Source organism: Chelonia mydas, chromosome 1, assembly GCF_015237465.2.
Source record: "Chelonia mydas isolate rCheMyd1 chromosome 1, rCheMyd1.pri.v2, whole genome shotgun sequence".
NCBI classification, from domain to species: domain Eukaryota; kingdom Metazoa; phylum Chordata; order Testudines; family Cheloniidae; genus Chelonia; species Chelonia mydas.
In genome coordinates this window covers 8,330,071-8,350,825 of record NC_057849.1, presented here as the reverse complement: position 1 = coordinate 8,350,825, position 20,755 = coordinate 8,330,071, and the positions used below count along the sequence as shown (strand labels likewise).

The 20,755-nt window shown below is 46.9% G+C and overlaps 1 protein-coding gene across 1 annotated transcript; it reads right to left on the bottom strand.

The window, feature by feature from the left end:
* Positions 1 to 8,385: 8,385 nt before the first annotated feature.
* LOC119565192 (olfactory receptor 52K1-like) lies at positions 8,386 to 14,352 on the bottom strand. The gene is made up of 2 exons (XM_037889649.2): positions 14,270 to 14,352; positions 8,386 to 9,452 (listed from the first exon to the last, which is right to left on the bottom strand). The coding sequence occupies exon 2, from the start codon at positions 9,382 to 9,384 to the stop codon at positions 8,386 to 8,388; it is 999 nt and encodes a 332-aa protein (XP_037745577.2). The 5' UTR covers positions 9,385 to 9,452; positions 14,270 to 14,352.
* Between the last annotated feature and the right edge of the window lie 6,403 nt (positions 14,353 to 20,755).

Sequence of the window (20,755 nt, the reverse complement as noted above, 5' to 3'; positions counted from 1 at the left end):
GACCTGGCGTGGAGAGCAAGGCTGGGGAAAGCTAAGGATGGCTTGTACCCGGGCTGGAGAGAGTGTACGGGAGCCCTGGGAGAGAAGGAAGCCTAGGTATGTGACAGAGGTTTGGCAGAGCTGCAATTTTGTGCGAGAAGCCTTATGACCCTTGTTCGCTAAAGCTGTGAGAAGTGTTAGTGAATCAGTTTCTGAGGCAGACAGAGAGGGGGAGCACAGGAGTAAATCGTCCACATATTGGATCAGTGTGGATCCTGATGGGAAAACCAGATCAGCGAGATCCCTGGCTAGGGCTTGAGAAAAATAGGATGGACTCTCTGTATACCCCTGGGGAAGGGTAGTCCATGTATATTGCTGACCCTTGTAGGAGAAGGCAAAGAGATACTGGGATTCAGAGTGAACTGGGACAGAGAAGAAAGCGGAGCACAAATCTACAACAGTAAAGTGGGTTGCATATGGAGGAATAGACACTAGTATTGTAGCAGGGTTAGGAACCACTGGAAAAGAAGGTATGACAATACGGTTAATAGCTCGAAGGTCTTGAACAAATCGCCATGATTTGCCATCAGCCTTTTGAACTGGGAGGATAGGGGTGTTACAGGGGCTGGAACAAGGGACAATAATTCCTTGTTCTTTTAATGCAGATATAACTGGAGCAATCCCAGCCTCTGCCTCAGGATTCAAAGGATACTGAGACAGGCGAGGCAGAGGTTTGGAATTGTCTACAGTAATCCGAACTGGGACAGTATTTAATCGGCCCACTTCAGATGGGTGAGATGGCCATAGGGAGGAAGGAACCTGAGAGATTAGGTGCTCTAGGGACGGAGTTAAGGGACAGCAAGGGACCGGAGTGGAGAGGGAAGTTTCAGACAGCAGGGAGGCTACAGAATCACATAAGGAAGACTGAGGGATTTGCAGATAGACGCCATCTGGGGAGCAGTAAATAGAACAGCCAAGTTTGCATAGCAAGTCCCGTCCCAGAAGGTTTGCAGGGGTGGAATCAGAGAGGAGGAATGCATGCTCCTCAGAGAGGGGACCGACCTGAACAGACAAAGGTTTTGAGAGGGGAAAAGAGGTAGGGATCCCTGTAATGCCAACAGCAGACACAGATTTTCCAGATCGGGGAACCTCAGGCAAGTCAGTGGTGCGGATTGTAGAAAGACAAGCTCCAGTATCAACAAGGAAAGGGAGAGAGAGATCATTTACAGTCAGGACACATTCTCCAGTAGGGGACAGCAGTAATAAGGGAGCTAAAACTTTGTGAGGTTCCCCAGCATCCCGTCATTGTTGGGGTGAAAAATAGGGTTGGGGATCAGCTGGAGGAACCAGCGGGGGGTTCACTTGATTTCCCATACAATTATTAGGTCGTCTTGGACACCCTTTTTTCCAGTGTCCAGGCTGTTTACAGTAGTTACAAACCCCAGTTAATCCAGCCCCCCGCCCCCTTCCGCAACGCCGTCCCTGTCCCCGGTGTGGTCTGCTTAGTCCTGAATAATGCTGTATCTGCAGAGCCATTAACTTTTGGGAGGACGGTTCCTCCTTTCCTTTTAAAGTGTGGTGGCAATGCTCTGCTACTGCCAGCAATTTGTCCATGGTTTCAGTCTCCCATCCCACACTTATTCGTTTTAACATGCTGCCTGTGGCAGGGAGAAGACCATCAACAAATGCATGTGCCAAGGCCCCCTGTCCATTTACATCGGGCTCTTGTATTCCTGAAGGCTGTAGGAAAATATCAGTTAGCCGGGACCTATAGTCGCCTGGGCTTTCTCCTTGCCCTTGCTTACAGCAACGTATTGCTGTCCAGTTTGTTTTAGGAGACCACACTTTGGGAATGGCTTGATGCAGGTGCTTCCAAAGAGACATACACTGTTCTCTGTATGCTGAATCTGGGCCAGTACTTTTTATGGTTGAGTGGCGTGCCTCAGCTGGCCAGTCTGCGGCAGCCAACCATTTTTCATAATAACTGGCAGGAGCTAACAATTTACACAGTTGGAGGAGATCTGTCTCAGAGGGTTCATAGATTTCACAGATTAACAGAAACTCCTCAGCAAATTTGACAGAGTTTTCCTGTGGTTTGGGAAAACTTTTAACTATAGATAAAAGTTCCGTACGAGTCCAGGGCTTATAATCCCATATGGACTCGCTTTCTCCCATCTTAAGGACTCGTAAGGGTGCCACAACAGTTTGATCAGAGTCTCTCATTAACCTCCCATCAGGTTCTCTTTTCAGAGATGTCAAGAGAATCTTTGCAGTCTGCTTTGGATTTCTTCTTCATAAGATTTTGCAGAGCTGCGAGGCCAATGAGAGTATCTTCTTCACTTTCATTATCTGTAGTCACTGAAGATTTTTCCTTTTCTGATTTCTTATTTGCGCAGGAGTATGGTGGGGGTCGGGTTTGATCCGGATCATTGCACAGGACTGGGCAAAGGGGAGCGCTCGGACTAGTGGTGGGAGAGACTGCATCCAATTGAACTGTAAGTTTTTTGATAGAATTTTTAAGAGAGGTGAGTTTTGACTCAGTCCATCTACGATTTGCCTCTTCCCACCACTGCATGAAGCAGTCTACTTCTCCTCTCTCCAATTTGGTTTTTGGGAGGATGAGTTTGCTTTTTAAAGTGTCCACTCGATCCTTGTCCCAAGAACCTAACAGTGGCCACTGTAATTTGGGGTTCTCTAGAGCTAATTTGGACCATTTTTCAAGAAACCTACAACAGTCCGGACCCCTCCTAAAATACATAAAATAAGCTGGAGTTCCCTTAGGGAACTGTTCTACCTTAGACTTCTGATTACCCATCCAGGAGGACTTCACACAGCACTCACACAAGAAGGAAATTCGGGCTCAGCAGAGTGGTACCCGGTGCAACACACAGAAAGGAGCCCACAGGCTACTGCCTCAACTGCCCTTGCTTTCACACCAGGGGTTATACCCAAGGCGTGGTGTGGCTGCAGCTGTGCAGATTCCACTTATTCAGACCGTGGGGACGGGGACCCCTTGGTCAGCCAGCCTCCGGACAGAGATGGCTCCCAGATTCACACACACACCACGGGGAAGACGGATAGACACAAAGACAAGACAGTCCTCAAACCGGTTAAAGCACAAAAATAATAATTACCTGAGACGTCTGATTCCAGAAGCTGGATCCAAAGACCTCTACCCGAACAGAGTGGGAACCAACAAGTTCAATGGCATAGACTGCGCTGCTGCTGTGTACCTTTCTGTCTTGTGGAGGATCGCTTGGACTAAGCATCCAGGCACCGGCTGCCACGATCGTCGTGCAAGGCAGTCAGGGATCACACAGCCTCAGTGAAGCTGCTTGCCATCTCGGTGGGACCTCCAAACTGTCAAAGTTTGACTCAGACTCACAATTTATCAGACCACTCTGTTTTATTAGCAAAGCTGCTCTGCTAATACATTTAGAAGTGAGCCCCCCGAGTGGGGCTTGTGTCTCTTAATTTATACAGTTTTTTGGAGAACAAGTTACAGAGAAGTTACAGACAAAAGAAGAAAAAGATTTTAGTCACCACCCTTCGAGATCCCTGAGACCAGTCACGTATCTTCAATTACCTGCCACCCTTAACAATCTCCTTTAACAGCTTCCAGTTAACTTAACTAATTGTCCTTCACACCTTCCATTCTGATGCCTGCTTCTTAGACGTGCTGGCTCTATCTTAATTGCTTCTCCATTCAAAAGCTAACTGTCCCTACGTGTGCTCCCTCAGATACTTTGTAACATGTTTTGGCATGCCCTCTCATATACAATGTATCCAGCATGTCCCCTTATACAACGTTATACTTATACAATGTTATACTTCCACACCCCCTAAGCTTATATTCTACCATTTTAGGTTAAGACTTCCCCAAGGCACAAATTCCTGTCCTTGTCCTTGCACGGTATTGCTGCCACCATCAAGTGATTTTATCAAAAACTCAGGGAAGGATCACTTGGAATCCCTATTCCCTCAAAATATCCCCCCAAGCCCCTTCACCCCCTTTCCTGAGGAGGCTTGAGAAGAATAGTCCAACTAATTGCCTTAGCAATGTGTGCACACACTAGACTCTTTGTCTTCAGGACACTGAAATTTATCAGGTTTTTAAAAGAAGAACTTTATTATAAAGAAAAAAGTAAAAGAATTACACCTGCAAAATCCAGATGGAAGGTAACTTTACAGGGTAATAAAAAGATTTCAAAGAAAGAGGATTCCCCTCTAGCTTCATCTTCACAGTTACAAAAACAGGAATCCAACTACCTCGGTAGCATAGAAGATTTCTCAGTTGAAATCCCGGATGATCCCCCACTTGTAACACCGACAGACCCTGGTCGTCAGTGGGCGGGATCGAACTTTGGACCTTTGGAGCTTAGTACATGAGCCTCTACTGCATGAGGTAAAAGCCAACTGCTTATTAGTTAAGGCTGTCAAGCAGACTCATTTTATCTCTCTCTTTAAGTGGTCTCAGTGCCACTAGATGGGACAGAACACCGCACCCAGGAGGCGTGTGGGTTATACAGAGAGCTGCATGCCAAGCACCAGGGCCCTGAGACTAGACTTGGCTTGGCTTCCCCAGACTCTCCAATTCCTTCAACACACCTTCCCAGAGGCCCCCCGCCACCTTGGGCAAACTCTATTTTCAGTTTCTCTCTTTCAGAACACAGGATCATTAAAGCAAATAGATCCAGGCCTTCCAAAAGGGGTTGCTAAACCAATTCCTCTACTTTACACAGCACAAGAGATACCCAGATCCAGTTAAACACAATACAACACCGGCACACCTTTCCCACCTCAGTGTCCTCACTGCCCTGGAGCATTCTTTGGGATTTCATCAGAGCCCTCTAAGGTGTCCAGAGGCCACCTCCTGGCTTCTGCTCCATCTGGAGTCTGTCTCTCTGCTGCAGCCATAGCTCTGAAACCAGAGAGTCCCCTCTGCTGCCATTGTGCCTCTCTGCTGCCCCAGCTTCTTCTGACTCATCCAATCTCTGTGTTTGTAAAGGGCTGGACCAATTCCGCCTCTCTCTCATTCCTCTTCTGAGGAGGTTCCATTCCTTCCAAGCCCACCCGTCAGTAGAGAAGCTGGAGAAAACGGATTTTATCTAAAATGCAGTTACTCCTTTCTTCTGTCCGCCCAAGCCTCCTGCCTCTGAGCACAAGGAGCATGAGCGAAGAGTACAGTAAAAGCCCCAAGACATAAGGATACAGATGGTTCCTACGATCAAATGTGAGTAAATAGGTGTGACATGGTCAGAAAGGGTTATGCAACTAGCACGCTAACTGACCAAAATTCAACCTTTAAAGACATATTAGAGAAGTATATAAATGGTCATTAGGGCCATTTCTCATAAATAGCAACATAGCCATGGGAAATGGACTTGAGCTTTGAAACGCAAACGTGTACGGTTAGAGAATTAGAGGTGTCAGGGTTCCCTCCCCACTCTGAACTCTGGGGTACAGATGCGGGGATCCGCATGAAAGACCCCCTAAGCTTATTTCTACCAGCTTAGGTTAAAAACTTCCCCAAGGCACAATTTCTTCCTTGCTCCTGGTATCGCTGCCACTACCAAGTGATTTAAACAAACATTCAGGGAGGGCCACTTGGAGCCCTATCTCCCCCATAATATCCCCCCAAACTCCTACACCCCCTTTCCTGGGGAGGTTTGAGAATAATATCCTAACCAATTGGTTACAAAGTGAGCACAGACCCAAACCTCTGGGTCTTTAGGACACTGAAAATCAATCTGGTTCTTAAAAGAAGACTTTTATTTTTAAAAAAAGGTAAAAGAATCACCTTGGTAAAATCAGGATGGAAGGTAACTTTACAGGGTAACAAAAGATTTAAAACACAGAGGAGTTCCCTCTAGGCAACTTTAAAGTTACAGAGACAGGAATAAACCTCCCTCTATCACAGGGAAAAGTCACAAGCAAAAACAAATGATAACCTAATGCACCTCACCTTGCTTACTTACACTTTTTGTGGTATGAAAGACTTGTTTCAGGATGGTCTGCAGGAGAAGGAGTTTTCTGCCTGGCCCCTCTCAGTCCCATGAGAGAGCACACAAACAAAGAGCCCAAACAAAGCCTCCCACCCCCCAGATTTGAAAGTATCTTCTTTCCCCATTGGTCCTTTTGGTCAGGTGCCAACCAGGTTACTTGAGCTTCTTAACCCCTTACAAGTAAAGGAGGGATTCTAGGCTACCTTTAGCTGTATGGTTATGACAAGAGGTAATCCTAATTGTATGTGTTTATTTATATCTTGTTAGATGTTAACCATGTAAACAGATGGATCCTGTCTGTTGGTATATCCGTTGATTCAAAGATCAAAAGAAAATAGTAACATTGAAATTAAACTTGGGTGTAATAATTTCATTGTTTATACTTCTATTTGATGTTTATAGTGATCTACCTATGCATGCTTAACGGATAATTACTTTATGCTGATGAATGGAAGAGTTACCAGTGTATTCACAGGAAATAGGTAATTCTATTTCAAAGCAACAGTTCTTCATTATCATAGCCTGCAAATGGTCCTTAAAAGAATACTTGGGTCATGATCCTGTCATCTCAAATCTGCTTCAGCTTCGTCAGGAGAAGCTCAAGTCAGAAGACTGAGGTCTACATTTCCATTCTGGATCCCCCTGATACTGAACATTGGGCTGCAAGCGAAGGGTTAATTCTGAAAGAACTCTTTGCTACTCTAAAGCTCACCATCTCGACCATGAAACTGACTTAAGAATTCTATTCATATCTCTATGTATAACGATGTCCAGTTACTGCAGGGCAGAGGTAGGCATTGGGTCATTAACTGGGGCTGCCTCCTACCCGCAGGCAGGCTCCTTGTCAGGCTGCAGCATCTCACGTCCCATCCCCAGAGCAGAGGGAGCCCAGCTGGGGGCACTGGGTGGGAGGAGGAGATTGTGATGGGATGTACCTCTGGGAGAAGCCTGGAAGCTGTTGGAACTGCTGTGCCCCCAAACCATTCAGCTGGGTTGGCCTCTTCCCCTGCTCCGCTGGTGACACAGAGCCAGCCCCTCCGGGCCCTGTTCTCACCCAACACGACAGCAGGTGTTGCCACACACTCAGCTAAGTTACCTGAGTGCTTTACCTAAGCTACTCATCTACTTCAGCCAATATCCCAGCTCCCCAGCCTTGCACCCCTCCTGGAGCATAGACTCAGAATTACACCGTCTTGCACAACACAGAGATGTGTATGGTGCGAGCTCATTAATTAGCCTCTCCCCCCTCGATAGGGGAAGATATGCACCAGTCTTTGCTAACGGAGCTAAGAGTCCCAAACACTTCACTCAAAAACACACTAGTTAAGACGAAACATTAATCAGGTTTATTAACTACAGAAGGATAGATGCTAAGTGATTATAAGTGATAAAGAAACAGATCAAAGCAGGTTATTCAGGAAATGAAACAAACCTGCAGCGTAAGACTTGTACATGCTTGATAGGATTTGAGTCAGCAATATCTCACCCTGACTGATGATACAAGCAGGCTTACAGATTCCTGAGGAACAGGCTGTACCTGCTTTGAAGCCTGGGTTCCCCTCCCCGATTCAAACTCCTTTGCCTTCCTGAGCTTCTTGCAGGTGTTGAGTTGTGGGGGAGTGAAGAGAAGAGATGATTTCACTCCCCTCCTTTTATAATTTCTTCCAGTTTTCTGGAAAGTCTTTGTAATGTGACGTGGGGGGTCCGCCCCTATTGGCCAAACATTCTCCGTTGTCTCCATACTCCCTCCGCGGAGGCTTTCTTATACAGAGTTCCTGTGCTAGTGGATTTACGACAGCAATTAACACTGTCTGGCTACTCCTTTGACATACCTGAAAGGTTTGTTTTGGGTGTTTCCAGGCTCATACGACACTTTAGTAACTCACACGTAGCAAAATTTCATAGCTTCTCATAAAATACAACCCAAGGAGATATCAATGTTGAGCAGATTAAGACTTTTAGAATGATACCTCACAGGGCATACTTTGTACAAAACATACCATAGTTACATCACCATGGTAAATATGGGGTGCTATAGGGTACAGAGTATCACAGGGATGATCCAGAGAGTGACAGGGGGTGGGGAGGAGAGCAGCAAGTGAGGGGCGTGGCCTTGAGGGGAAGAGGCAGAGCAGGGGTGGAACCTGGGGGAAGATGAATGGCAGAGGGGTGGGTCCTCAGGGTTCCAGTTACCAGCAATTAGAAAGGTGGCAACCCTATGAGTTTTACACACAGATGGATTCCCCTGTTTGTCACCCTGACACAGCACAGTAAGGTCAGGGAAAGGTTTAATGTCTCTTTGACTGGCCAGTCAGTGATTCAGGGAAGAGGGCCCAGCACCATGTCACCAGCCAGCTCTGCATGGAGCGCTGTCTGAGAACCAGAGCACCAGGAGAAAATTTTAGGTCCCTTTCTGAGTAAAGAGCTGGAGCAACCTATCCCGAATCTGTTGGCTCCTCACCCCATAGATGATGGGGTTTAACACGGGGGGCACCAGGAGATACACGTTGTTCATAAGAACGTGGAAATGCAGGGCCATATTGTGCCCAAACCGTTCCGTGAGGGCAGAGAAGAGACGTGGGGTGTAAGACGCTAAGATGACACAGAGGTGGGAGCCGCAGGTCCCAAAAGTCTTGAGGCGGGCATCCTTTGTTGGGAGGCTGAAGATGGCCCTGAGGATCTGGGTATAGGACACAGCGATAAAAAACACATCCACACCGGTCACCAAGAATGCCACAGAGAGGCTGTAGTAACTACTGAGGCGGATGTCGGTGCAGGCCAGCTTCACTACAGCTATGTGCTTGCAGTATGTGTAGGGAATGATGTTGGTTCTGCAATATGGCCACCTCCTCACCAGGAAGGGATGGGGCAGTATGAGCATGATGCCACGCAGCACCACGGCAAGGCCAATTTTGACCACCACAGGGTTTGTCAGAGTGGTGGAATGTCTCAGGGGATCACAGATGGCCACATAGCGATCAAAAGCCATGGCCACGAGGATCCCAGACTGCATCACAGAGAAGCTGAGAAGGAAGAACATCTGGGTGAGGCAGGCGCTGAAATTGATCTCCCTGGAATTGAACCAGAAGATGCTCAGCATTTTGGGTAGGACGGCCATAGACAGGACCAGGTCGGTGACGACCAGCATGCAGAGGAAATAGTACATGGGCCCATGGAGGCTCGGCTCCCTCTTCACGATGAACAGGATGGTGAAGTTCCCCAAGATGGCTATGGCATAGATCACACAGAAGGGGATGGAGATCCAGACGTGGGTTGCCTCCAGGCCAGGAATGCCCAGCAGGATGAAGGTGGAGGGGTTGGTGAAGTTGGTTGAGTTGGAATCTGACATGGAGTACGAGAGAAGGTGTCCAACGCTGAGGCACAACGGTGTTTCCTGCATGTACCGAACGTTCCCCTGACTTTTCTGTATGTGCCCAGGGTCTAGGGTGATGGTCGCAGGACAAATGCCTGGATGGAGAGAAAATGTTAATATTAGACACTACATACACAGCTGGAGGCTGGTGTCATGGATGAAGCAGGTTGGTCGCTCTTCACACACTGAGAAATGACATTTTAATGGTTAAGATAAATGAATTATGAATAATTGACCCTACTAATGTCAGTTCCATATTTTATGGTGCTCCTTTCGTCAATAATTCCTACACATCGTTGTGTGGGAGACCTTAATAGGCACCAGTAGGAAACACGAGTAGATACTGGTTTTCCCTCATTCTTCCTTAGGCCTTATCTGCACTGCCAAGTTTTTTTGCCAAAAGGCAGCCTTTGGTGAAGAAATAGTGGAGGTGTAAACACTACAAAGCCGCTTTTAAAGACAGAACTCCTCAGTTTCAGTGACGTAATAAAGGCACCTTAATGACCGGTGTAAGGGTTTGCAACAATGATTTCTTTTCAAGGCTTTCTGGTCATTGACCAAACTTTCAGCAAAAAAAATCTGCCAATTTACACATCGGCTCAATACAATGAAACCCAGGCTACAGAGTCCATGCTGTAGCGAGTTTCCCATTCACCTAGTTACTGAAAATCTGAGAGTGGGAAAAAAACACCTTTGCCAAGACATGTGCCGGGGGAAACATCCCAACTAGAACACACCTCAGGGAAAAGACTTGGGAATTATTGATAGCAGCTCCACGGAAACACCTGCTCATTTGCGGTAGTGGCCACAACAAAGACAATGTTCAGATGCGTAAAGAATGGGATGGAGAATATCCTGCTTTGGAGATGCACTCAGTTTTGGTCACCCAGTCTCTATAAAGGATATAGCAGATAGAAAGGGGACAAAATAAAGAAAGGAACTGATTACAGTGATATGGACAAACAGAGAACAGCTCCCAGCCAGTAATAGCTATCTATAGATAACCTTCAAAAGGGCCAATTCCCCAAAGATGAGGCAAATTATCAGCAAAACTGAGTGGGAGGAAAAATTTAGACAGAAAAAGGGGAACGAAAAATGGAAGTTCTTTAAGAAGAGTTTATGAGAGAGCTAAAAAGCCATGATTCCACAATCAAGAAAGTGGAGAACTTTGCTTAAAAACCCAGTTCAGTTGCAAAGGGAAGGCAGCAACTGAGGGGGGGAAAGCAATATATAACAAATGGGGAAAAGGGAAAATAGATAGTAAGCAATACAAATTGGAAGTTATGAAAATTGATACAGGATGTTTTAGACATAAGGGGAAATCCATGCTTTGCAGGGCTAAGGATAAAAAAAGGGGTTTATTATTTATATTAAGAAGAAAAGAAACCCTAGAAAATGTATAGGCCAATTCCGAGAGGAAGAAAGGAAACTTGCTAATGTTGGAGAAAAGGGAGATGTGTTCAAGAAATAGATTTGTTCTGCATTTGGAAAGGAGCAGTATCAGGTACTCAGATCACACACGGTCATGAAAATTTTTCCAGTCCATTAGCAGTCAAGGAGGATGTTAAACAGCATCTACAGTAGAACCTCAGAGTTACAAAAACCAGAGTTACGAACTGACCGATCACCAAACATCTCATTCCAAATCAGAAGTAGGCAGTCGGGCAGCAACAGACCCACCCCTACCCCTTACCCCTCAAAGGAAATAAAGGACAGTTCTGCATTAAACCTAAGTATTAAAAAATAAAAGGAAAGATTTTTGAAAAAGATTTGACAAGTTTAAGAAACAATGGAAAAGCTGATCTGGGATAAGTTAAAAAAAATCTAGGAGTCTAATTAATGCCAGTCAACAATATGGTTTTATGGAAACAGGTCTTGTCAAATAAATACGATTTCATCCTTTCATGAGAGTACACGTTTGGTTGATCAAGGGAACCAAACAGATGCAACAGACTTCATTTTCTCTGAGGCATTTGATTCAGTCAGGGAAAACATTCAGTTAAAAAAATGAACAATATACAACGTCAGTAGAGCACATGTTAAATGGAGTAAAAATGAGCTCACTGACAGATCTCAGAAAGCAGTTGTGAATGGGTCATTGCCAGTGAAAGGAGGTGTTTTTCATGGGGTTCTGCAGGGATCAGGTCTAGGCCCGGTGCTATTCAGTATTTTCATCAATCATCTGGAAACAAATAGAAAATGATTGCAGGTAAAATCTACGGACGACCCAAAGATTGGCAGAGTGGTTACAGTGAGGCAGTCAGGGCAGTCATAGCGATTGATCTGCAGTGTTTGTTGAGTTGGGCCCATGCAAACAAAATGTTTTGATACAGTCAAATGCAAAGTGATCCTCTCGGAACATGGAATGCAGGCCCCACAACCATGCTGAGGCACAGTATTATGGAACGCAGGGATCCTGAAAAGGATTTAGGGGTCATTGTGGATGACCAACTTATCGTAAGCTCCCATTGCAATGCTGTGACCAAATCGGCTCACGCGATCCTTGGATGCATAAACGGGCGAGTGGTGAGTTGGAGCAGGGGAAGGGTTTTATCTTTGCACATGGCACTGATGAAACCGACCGTGTCCAGTTCTTCAGTCCCCATTTCAAAAAGGATGTTGAAAAACTGGAGAGGGTGCAGAAAAAAACCACAAAAATGTTTGGAGATTGGAAAAATGCCTGACAGAGAAAGAGGTTTAAAGAGCTTCATCTATTTATCTCATCTAAAAAGACAATCAAGCAGAGACTTCCATGGGGAGAAAACTATGGGTACTAACGGGATCTGTAATCTAGTTTAGAAAGGCAGAGGAAGACCCAATGGCTGGAAGCTGAAGCCAGACAAATTCCAGTCGGAAATATGGGCCAAATGATTAGCACTGGGGTGATTAATTGTTGGGACAAACTGCAAAGGGAAGTGGTGGATTCTCTAACTCCCCATGTCTGCAGATCCAGACTGGATGCTTTTCTGGAAGATCTGCTAGAGGGTTTGTCTACACTTAAAACACTACTGAGGCACTGCAAACTGCTTCAGTGTAGACACGACTTACAGGGATGGTCTGTGTACTCCCGTCAGCGAGGATAATTCACCTCCCTGAGAGATGGCAGCGAGGTCAATGGAAGAATTGTTCCATCGACCTCATGCTGTTTACATCCGGGTTAGGTTGATATAGTGACAGCTCTCAGGGGTGTGGATTCTTTTGCTGTTGCAAAAAAAGCAAATGCAATTTTGGGTTGCATTAACAGAGGCATAGCATGCAAGTCATGGTAGGTGATTGTACCACTCTACTCAGCACTGGTTAGGTGCTGTGTGCAATATTGGTCACCGCTGTCTAGAAAGGATGTAGAGAAACTGGAAAGGATCCAGAGGTGAGCGACAAAGATGATCCAAGGGATGGCATGCAAACCATGTGCGCAAAGGCTGAAGGAAGTGGGTGTGTTTAGTTGAGAAAAGATTAAGGAGGGACATGAGAGTGGTCTTCAAGTATTTGAAAGGCTGCCATAAAAAAGATGGAGAAAAATTGTCCTTTTGAGACAAAGGGCAGGACAAAAGGCAATTGGTTCAGAGTGCAGCAGAGCAGATTTAGATTCAATCTCAGGAAAAACTCCTTAACTATAAGAACAGAAGGACAATGGAACAGTTGCCTAGGCAGGTTGTGGAAGCTCCTTCACTAGAGGTTTTCTAAAGGAGGCTGGAGCCCTCTGTCCTGCATGGTTTAGACACAACAAATCCTACATCTTGGCAGAGGGTTGGACTAGCTGACCCTTGGAGGTCCCCTGTGGCTCTATGATTCTAGAATGTAAAATCCTAGTGTCGACCAGAACTTAGTCAAACACAAGTTTTGGAGCTCAATACAGGGGTAACTTGGGTGAAATTTAACGGCTTTTGTTATACTGGAGGTCAGACAGGATGATCTAATTGTCCCTTCTGATCTTAAACCGTATGAATCTATGGATAAAGAAAGTAGGTCAAGCATTTATATTTACTCTGTCTCATAACACAGGAACAAGGGAACATTCAAGTACATTGAAAGTCTGAATATATAACATTGAGAAAGGAAAATTGTTTACCTAATCCATATTTGGCCTGTGGAACTCCTTGCCACACACATTATTAGAGCAAAGAGCATAGCTGATTGGGATTCACAAATGAATTGGCCATTGTAGGTGATGCTGGTGACACCATGGTTAGTTAACGCTGTCTGACATATTCAATTAGGAGACCTCATTTTCCGTTGGCCAAATTTTAACCATTTGGACTGAAATTTCCCACACTGGGTTTCTGCTTCTAGCTGAATTGTTTTTGAAAGTTTCAGACATAACAGTTCAGCCAATTCTCAAATGAAGCCAGGAGAAAAGCGGTCTTGCCCATGTTGAAAAATTCATATAATTATTCCAGTGAGGAGCTCTAGCCCCTCCATGCTTTTCATGACAAAGTCAGGTGAGAGCCACCCCTTTTAACAGCCATAGCCCTGAAATGCAAGATGAGGAGTTGAGAGTCCCTGTGCATTAACTCACACACAGCTGGCTCCTGAGGTCTTTACTCAATTCTTACTCCAAGGGGAGTTTTGCTTCTGTGGGGCCGGAGAACGTATGGGCCACGGCCTCATAATTTGGCCTTGTATTCTACATCTACTAAAACCTTTCATTCTGAAGCATCCCCTGGGCCACTGAAATGCAGCCACCTCGGGGCTGGAGCCCATCAGCCAGGGGCAGAGCAAAGGGGACACTTTGGTCAGTGATATTGGAGCAAACTCATCCCCTGTGGCAAGGGCCCCAGCATGGTTAATAGTTGAGCAGAGCGGAAAGGACCACAGACCTATTCTCTATCCCATAACGCCCACGTTGCACTGGGTTTGTCGAGCAGGTGAGCTCCTCAGCAAGAGACGGGTACCTGTGAATTCTGAGCCAGACGTGTCTTCCCTGGGAATCCCCTGCAGACAGCCGTGTTCCACACCTCTCTCACCCCAGCATCTGCAGCAGCATCCCACGCCGAGAGCCGACCTGGGGTGTGCACTGTTTATAATCTAGCTGTGCACACTCCCAGGGGGGTTCACTCAGCCTCTAGGGGAGACGCGGCATCTGGATGCAAATAGGCTGGAAACCATAGACACTCTAGCCAATGTCTCTCTTTCAATGTCTGTGCTTCTGTGTTCTTTATCCAGGTTTAGAAGTAAACAGTAATTAAGGGACCTTCCCAAAGGGAGATGAGAACTCTTGGGCTCTCCACTGAGTCAGAGAGGAATTGGCTGCTCTGTGTATTTGTGTATATTTAAAAAGTAGAGTTGATTAGGAAGAAAACTAGGGATAATGGGCAGCTCTCCAGAGGGTCTGATACCCTGTAAATGCCCCCTATTAATGGGTAGATAGTAGACAGAGAGATCTGGAGAAAGGTAACTATATGACTATAACAAGGTTTAAAAGGGAACTGGGACTATAACAGGGTTTAAAAGAAAGCTGGATAAATTCATGGAGGTTAAGTCCATTTATGGCTATTAGCCAGGATGGGTAAGGAATGGTGTCCTTAGCCTCTGTTTGTCAGAGGCGGGTGATGGATGGCAGGAGAGAAATCACTTGATCATTACCTGTTAGGGCACCTGGCATTGGCCACTGTCGGTAGACAGGATCCTGGGCTGGATGGACCTTTGGTCTGATCCAGTATGGCCATTCTTATGTTCTTAAGGTAACTGAGGAGAGATACGAACACTTTCTGAAGGCACACAGGGCTATCGCGAAGGGATCAGAGATCAGTAATTCTCATCAGTAACTATCATCATACTGTGTAACACCTTTCATTGAAGGATCTTCAAAACACCAAGTAAAGGAAAGTCACTATGAACATATCCTCCTTATACTGATAGGTAAACTGAGGCAAAGGGAGACTGACTTGGAGAAGGTCACACAGAGAATGACAGACAGAACCCAGGAGTCATGACTTCCCTGCTCTAACCATGGTCTCTCCATTAGTAACTGAGCGCATGACAAGAAGGAAATGGACTGACGGTCTAGCAGGGCTTGTTCTTTAGGTGGGTGTGACGGAATTGCCCAGGATGCAACCTGGAAAGGGCATAGCACCAAGCCCTCTGGCATACCAACCTGGGCTCCCTTTCACACTTTGAGGATGTGACAAGCTGCAGTCCTCTCCAGGTTTGGACTCTTACAGCCAGACACAGCCAGACACATCTCCACCCAGCTGCAGTTACATGAATGTTTTCACGAGGCACTCATGAACCAACAATAGAGGGGGAAAGGAGTCCAGGAGAGCTGGCTGTATTTTAAAGAATCCTGATTGAGGTTACAGGGACAAACCATCCCGATGTGTAGAAAGAATAGTAAATATGGCAGGCGACCAGCTTGGCTTAACAGTGAAAATCCTTGCTGATCTTAAACACAAAAAAGAAGCTTACAAGAAGATTGGACAAATGACCAGGGAAGAGTATAAAAATGTTGCTCAGAGATGCAGGAGTGAAATCAGGAAGGCCAAATCACACCTGGAGTTGCAGCTAGCAAGAGATGTTAAGAGTAACTAGAAGGGTTTCTTCAGGTACGTTAGCAACAAGAAGAAAGTCAAGGAAAGTGTGGGCCCCTTACTAAATGAGGGAGGCAACCTAGTGACAGAGGATGTAGAAAAAGCCAACGTACTCTGTGGAGAAAGAAGTGGTTTGGGACTATTTAGAAAAGCTGGACCAGCACAAGTCCATGGGGCTGGATGCGCTGCATCTGAGAGTGCTGAAGGAGCTGGCGGATGTGATTGCAGAGCCATTGGCCATTATCTTGGAAAACTGATGGCGATCGGGGGAAGTCCCGGATGACTGGAAAAAGGCTAATGTAGTGCCCATCTTTAAAAAAGGGAAGAAGGAGGATCCTGGGAACTACAGGCCAGTCAGCCTAACCTCATTTGCTGGAAAAATCATGGAGCAGGTCCTCAAGGAATCAATTCTGAAGCACTTAGAGGAGAGGAAAGTGATCAGGAACAGTCAGCATGGATTCACCAAAGGCAAGTCATGCCTGACTAATCTAATTGCCTTCTATGACGAGATCACTGGCTCTGTGGATGAGGGGAAAGCAGTGGGCGTGGTGTTCCTTGACTTTAGCAAAGCTTTTGAGATGGTCTCCCACAGTATTCTTGACAGCAAGTTAAAGAAGTATGGGCTGGATGAATGGACTATAAGGTGGATAGAAAGTTGGCTAGATTGTCAGGCTCAACGGGTAGTAATCAATGGCTCCATGTCTAGTTGGCAGCCGGTATGAAGTGGAGTGCCCAAGGGTCAGTCCTGGGGCCAGTTTTGTTCAATATCTTCAGAAATTATCTGGAGGATGGTGTGGATTACACCCTCAGCAAGTTTGCAGATGACACTAAACTGGGAGGAGAGGTAGATATGCTGGAGGGTAGGGACAGGATACAGAGGGCCCTAGACAAATTGGAGGATTGAGCCAAAAGAAATCTGATGAGGTTCAACAAGGACAAGTGCAGAGTCCTGCACTTAGGATGAAAGAATCCCATGCACCGCTACAGACTAGGGACTGAATGGCTCGGCAGTAGTTCTGCAGAAAAGGACCTAGAGGTTACAGTGGACGAGAAGCTGGATATAGGTCAACAGTGTGCCCTTGTTGCCAAGAACGCCAATGGCATTTTGGGATGTATAAGTAGGGGCATTGCCAGCAGATCGAGGGACGTGATTGTTCCCCTCTATTCGACATTGGTGAGGCCTCATCTGGAGTACTGTGTCCAGTTTTGGGCCCCGCACTACAAGAAGGATGTGGGAAAATTGGAAAGAGTCCAGCGGAGGGCAACAAAAATGATTAGGGGACTCGAACACATGAGTTATGAGGAAAGGCTGAGGGAAGTGGGATTGTTTAGTCTGCAGAAGAGAAGAATGAGGGGAGATTTGATAGCTGCTTTCAACTACCTGAAAGGGGGTTCCAAAGAGGATGGCTCTAGACTGTTCTCAGTGGTAGCTGATGACAGAACAAGGAGTAATGGTCTCAAGTTGCAATGGGGGAACTTTAGGTTGGATATTAGGAAAAACTTTTTCACTAGGAGGGTGGTGAAACACTGGAATGCGTTCCCTAGGGAGGTGGTGGTATCTCCTTCCTTAGAAGTTTTTAAGGTCACGCTTGACAAAGCCGTGGCTGGGATGATTTAGTTGGAGATTGGTCCTGCTATGAGCAGGGGGTTGGACTAGATGACCTCCTGAGGTCCCTTCCAACCCTGATATTCTAGGATTCTATGATTGCATCATGAGATGTAACAATAACTCTGGATTTGGGTACCCTCCATCCCCCTTTTCTCTATCCACGAGAGGTCAGTTGTGTGACTGTTCCTTTCCGGCAGGTCACTTACACAGTTCCCTCTCAATGCTGGAGCCACAGGTTGGGTGCCTGGGAGCACAGATGCTGAATCAGCCATTCTGTCCTGGGCATCGTCCCCCATGTGATCAGTGAGGAGACATTCCTGTACTCCCACTGTTCCTCCCCCATTTTCCTCCTCTGCGGCCCTCTCTAGGACACATACCCCTGTGCTCTCTAGAGTGGGAGCTATCCCCTTTTCATGTGTGAAGGACTCACAGCTAACAGCCTGGACAGATGTCTCAGTGGCAGGCTCCAAACCCCTCTCCCTTTCTCAGGTGGCCTTGCCTCCTGCTGCTTTGTTAAAGGAACCCATAACCACCCTGCAGTAGTTTCTATGATTCTATCACCCTGCTCTGGGCTCCTGTAGTGGGGTGAGCACCCCGCTCCGGCCCTGAAGGAGTTAAAACAGCCCTGGGAGAGGGCTGCCCTTGGGAGCCAATAGTAAAAGCAGCCCTGTAGAGGGCTGCGGCTGGGGAAAAGGAGTGAAAGCAGCAAACCTAGTTGATTGGGGAAGCAGCCACAGCTGTGGCCAGCTCAATCAGGGCCCAGCTGGCCCTTAGAAGAGGGTTGTGGGCCAGGAGCTGGGAGAAGACCCTCTTTCTCCAGCCTGGAGGGAGAAGGACCTGGGAGAAAGGGTACCTGAGGCAGAGTAGAGCTGGGGAAAGGCAAAAGTAGCTGGAGAGCTCCAGCCTGGCAACTCCCCAGGCTGCAGGCCTTGAGCAAGGCCTATGGAGGTATTGGGGCTGCAGAGGGGCAGCCCAGGAATAGGCAGAGGCAGCTGGTCCCAACCTCCTTGCCAATGATGAGCGGCCTTTACAGACTGCAGTTTGGCCCAGTGAGAGGGGGCTAGATGATGACTGGCCATAGCCACTGAGGCAAGGTGGGGATAGAGGGTTGGGGGGTTCCCCTGGGAGGAAGGGGGTACTGCTGGGGGCAGAACCCTGACATTAAAGGGCACCGGGGTCCAAGAGGTACATGGGGCCTGAGGCAGGCGAGAAACTGGCCGGAAGAGGTGCTCCGAAGCTGCAAAGAGCTAATTCCCAGGACGACCAGCACAATGTGCCGCACCAGTGAATCTTTCCCTCACTACAGCTCCCCTCTGGAACCCATCTCCCTGTGCTCCCTAGCATTGGGTTTGCCCCTTGTTTAGCTTCGACATTGACATTTTTTCCCTTAGGCAATGCTGTCCTTAGCTACAGGGCAGGAGCTGGTCTCAACCACCCCCACCCCTGGAAACATGCACCTTCCCCCGCTTGCAGAGGAATCAAGGAGACCTCTCACTCTTTGAGCAGTTCCTGGGACTTTCCCCTTTCCCTCTGAGGTCCTAACAGAAAGCACCTTCTTGCTGAAGGTTGACACTCTAACAGCCTGAGCTACATGGAAGAAATCATTGTCAATTAGCTTATCAATAGGATTATCGTCTCCTACCCCCACTGATAATACAGCTTCCAAACCTTCGTTTTCTATGTGCACTTTAGCCAAAGGCAAAAGGATTTTGTAAGAGCAAAATAATAAAAGTTCTGCCATCTGTCCTGTCAGTATGTTTCCTTGTTGCAGTATACCTCTCCTAAGCACCGAAATTTCTGCCCCTGTATCTTCCCACCCAAGGCGTTCCCTGCTATTAATGCTGACAGCCTTTAAGTGCTTCATGCCTAGTTCAGCAGAGGCTAATTTTAGAAACCTTATGATAAATGACACATGCCCAAGGAGTTTCTGTGCTCAGAATCGCAGCATTCACATGGGCTACCTGCTGCCTGCTTTCTTTGAGCACAGGACATTTATTCCTCAGGTGATCAGTGAAATTACAATGATAGCACCTCCTGGACTCTTCCATTTTCACAGGAGATTAGGGTTGGGGATTAGAAGAATGGGGTAAAATGGGACCATGCTTTCCACCAAGTGTAAACCCTCCATCGGTAGTTTATTCACAATAGATGCTTGTGTCTGCTGAAAGTCATCAGCTAGAGAAGCCATCTCATCCACAGTTTTCACCTTTTTGTCCCACAGACACTGTTTCACATCATCTTTACCTGTGTTTAAAAAGTGTCCTGAGAAACAAGTTCAAACATTCCTTCAAAGCTTGTAACACTTGTGCCCCTTACCCACTTTCCCATCTAGCCCGGGTCAGTAGCCTGACCAGTGTAAGTTTATTTTCCACTCCATCCCTCCCTCAATGTGGAGAGACAAGGAAGGAATTTGTGTCTTGGGGAAGTTTTTACCCTTAGCTAGTAGAAATAAGCTTAGGGGGTCTTTTGTGCGGGTCCCCACATCTGTACCCCAGAGTTCAGAGTGGGGAGGGAACCCTGACAAGGGCCCAGCACCATGTCACCAGCCAGCTCTGCATGGAGCTCGGTCTGAGAGCCAGAGCACCATGAGAAAACTTAAGGTCCCTTTATGAGTAAAGGGCTGGAGCAGCCTATCCCAGATCTCTTGGGTCCTCACCCAGTAGATGATGGGGTTTAGCATGGCGGGCAGCAGGATGTACATGTTGGCCATGAGAATGTGGAAATGCAGGGCCACATTGTGCCCAAACCAGTGAGTGAGGAAGGAGAAGAGACCTGGGATGTAAGAGGTTAAGATGACACAGAGGTGGGAGCCACCGGTCCCAAAACTCTTGAGCCAGGCATCCTTTGTGGGGAGGCTTAAGATGGCCCTGAGGATCTGGGTATAGGACACAGCAATAAAAAACACATCCAGACAGATCACCAAGAATGCCACAGAGAGGCTGTAGTAACTAATAGTGTGGATGTCGGCGCAGGTCAGCTTCACCACAGAGATGTGCTCACAGTATGTGTGGGGAATGATGATGGCCACCTGCTCACCAGGAAGGGAGTGGACAGTAGGAGCATGGAGCCACGCAGCACCACGGCCAGGCCAATTTTGTCCACCACGGGGTTTGTCAGGGTGGTGACATCACAGATGTCCACGTAGCGATCAAAAGCCATGGCCACGAGTATCCCAGACTGCATCACAGAGAAGCTGAGAATGAAGTACAGCTGCGTGAGGCAGGCACTGAAATTCATCTCCCTGGAATTGAACCAGAAGATG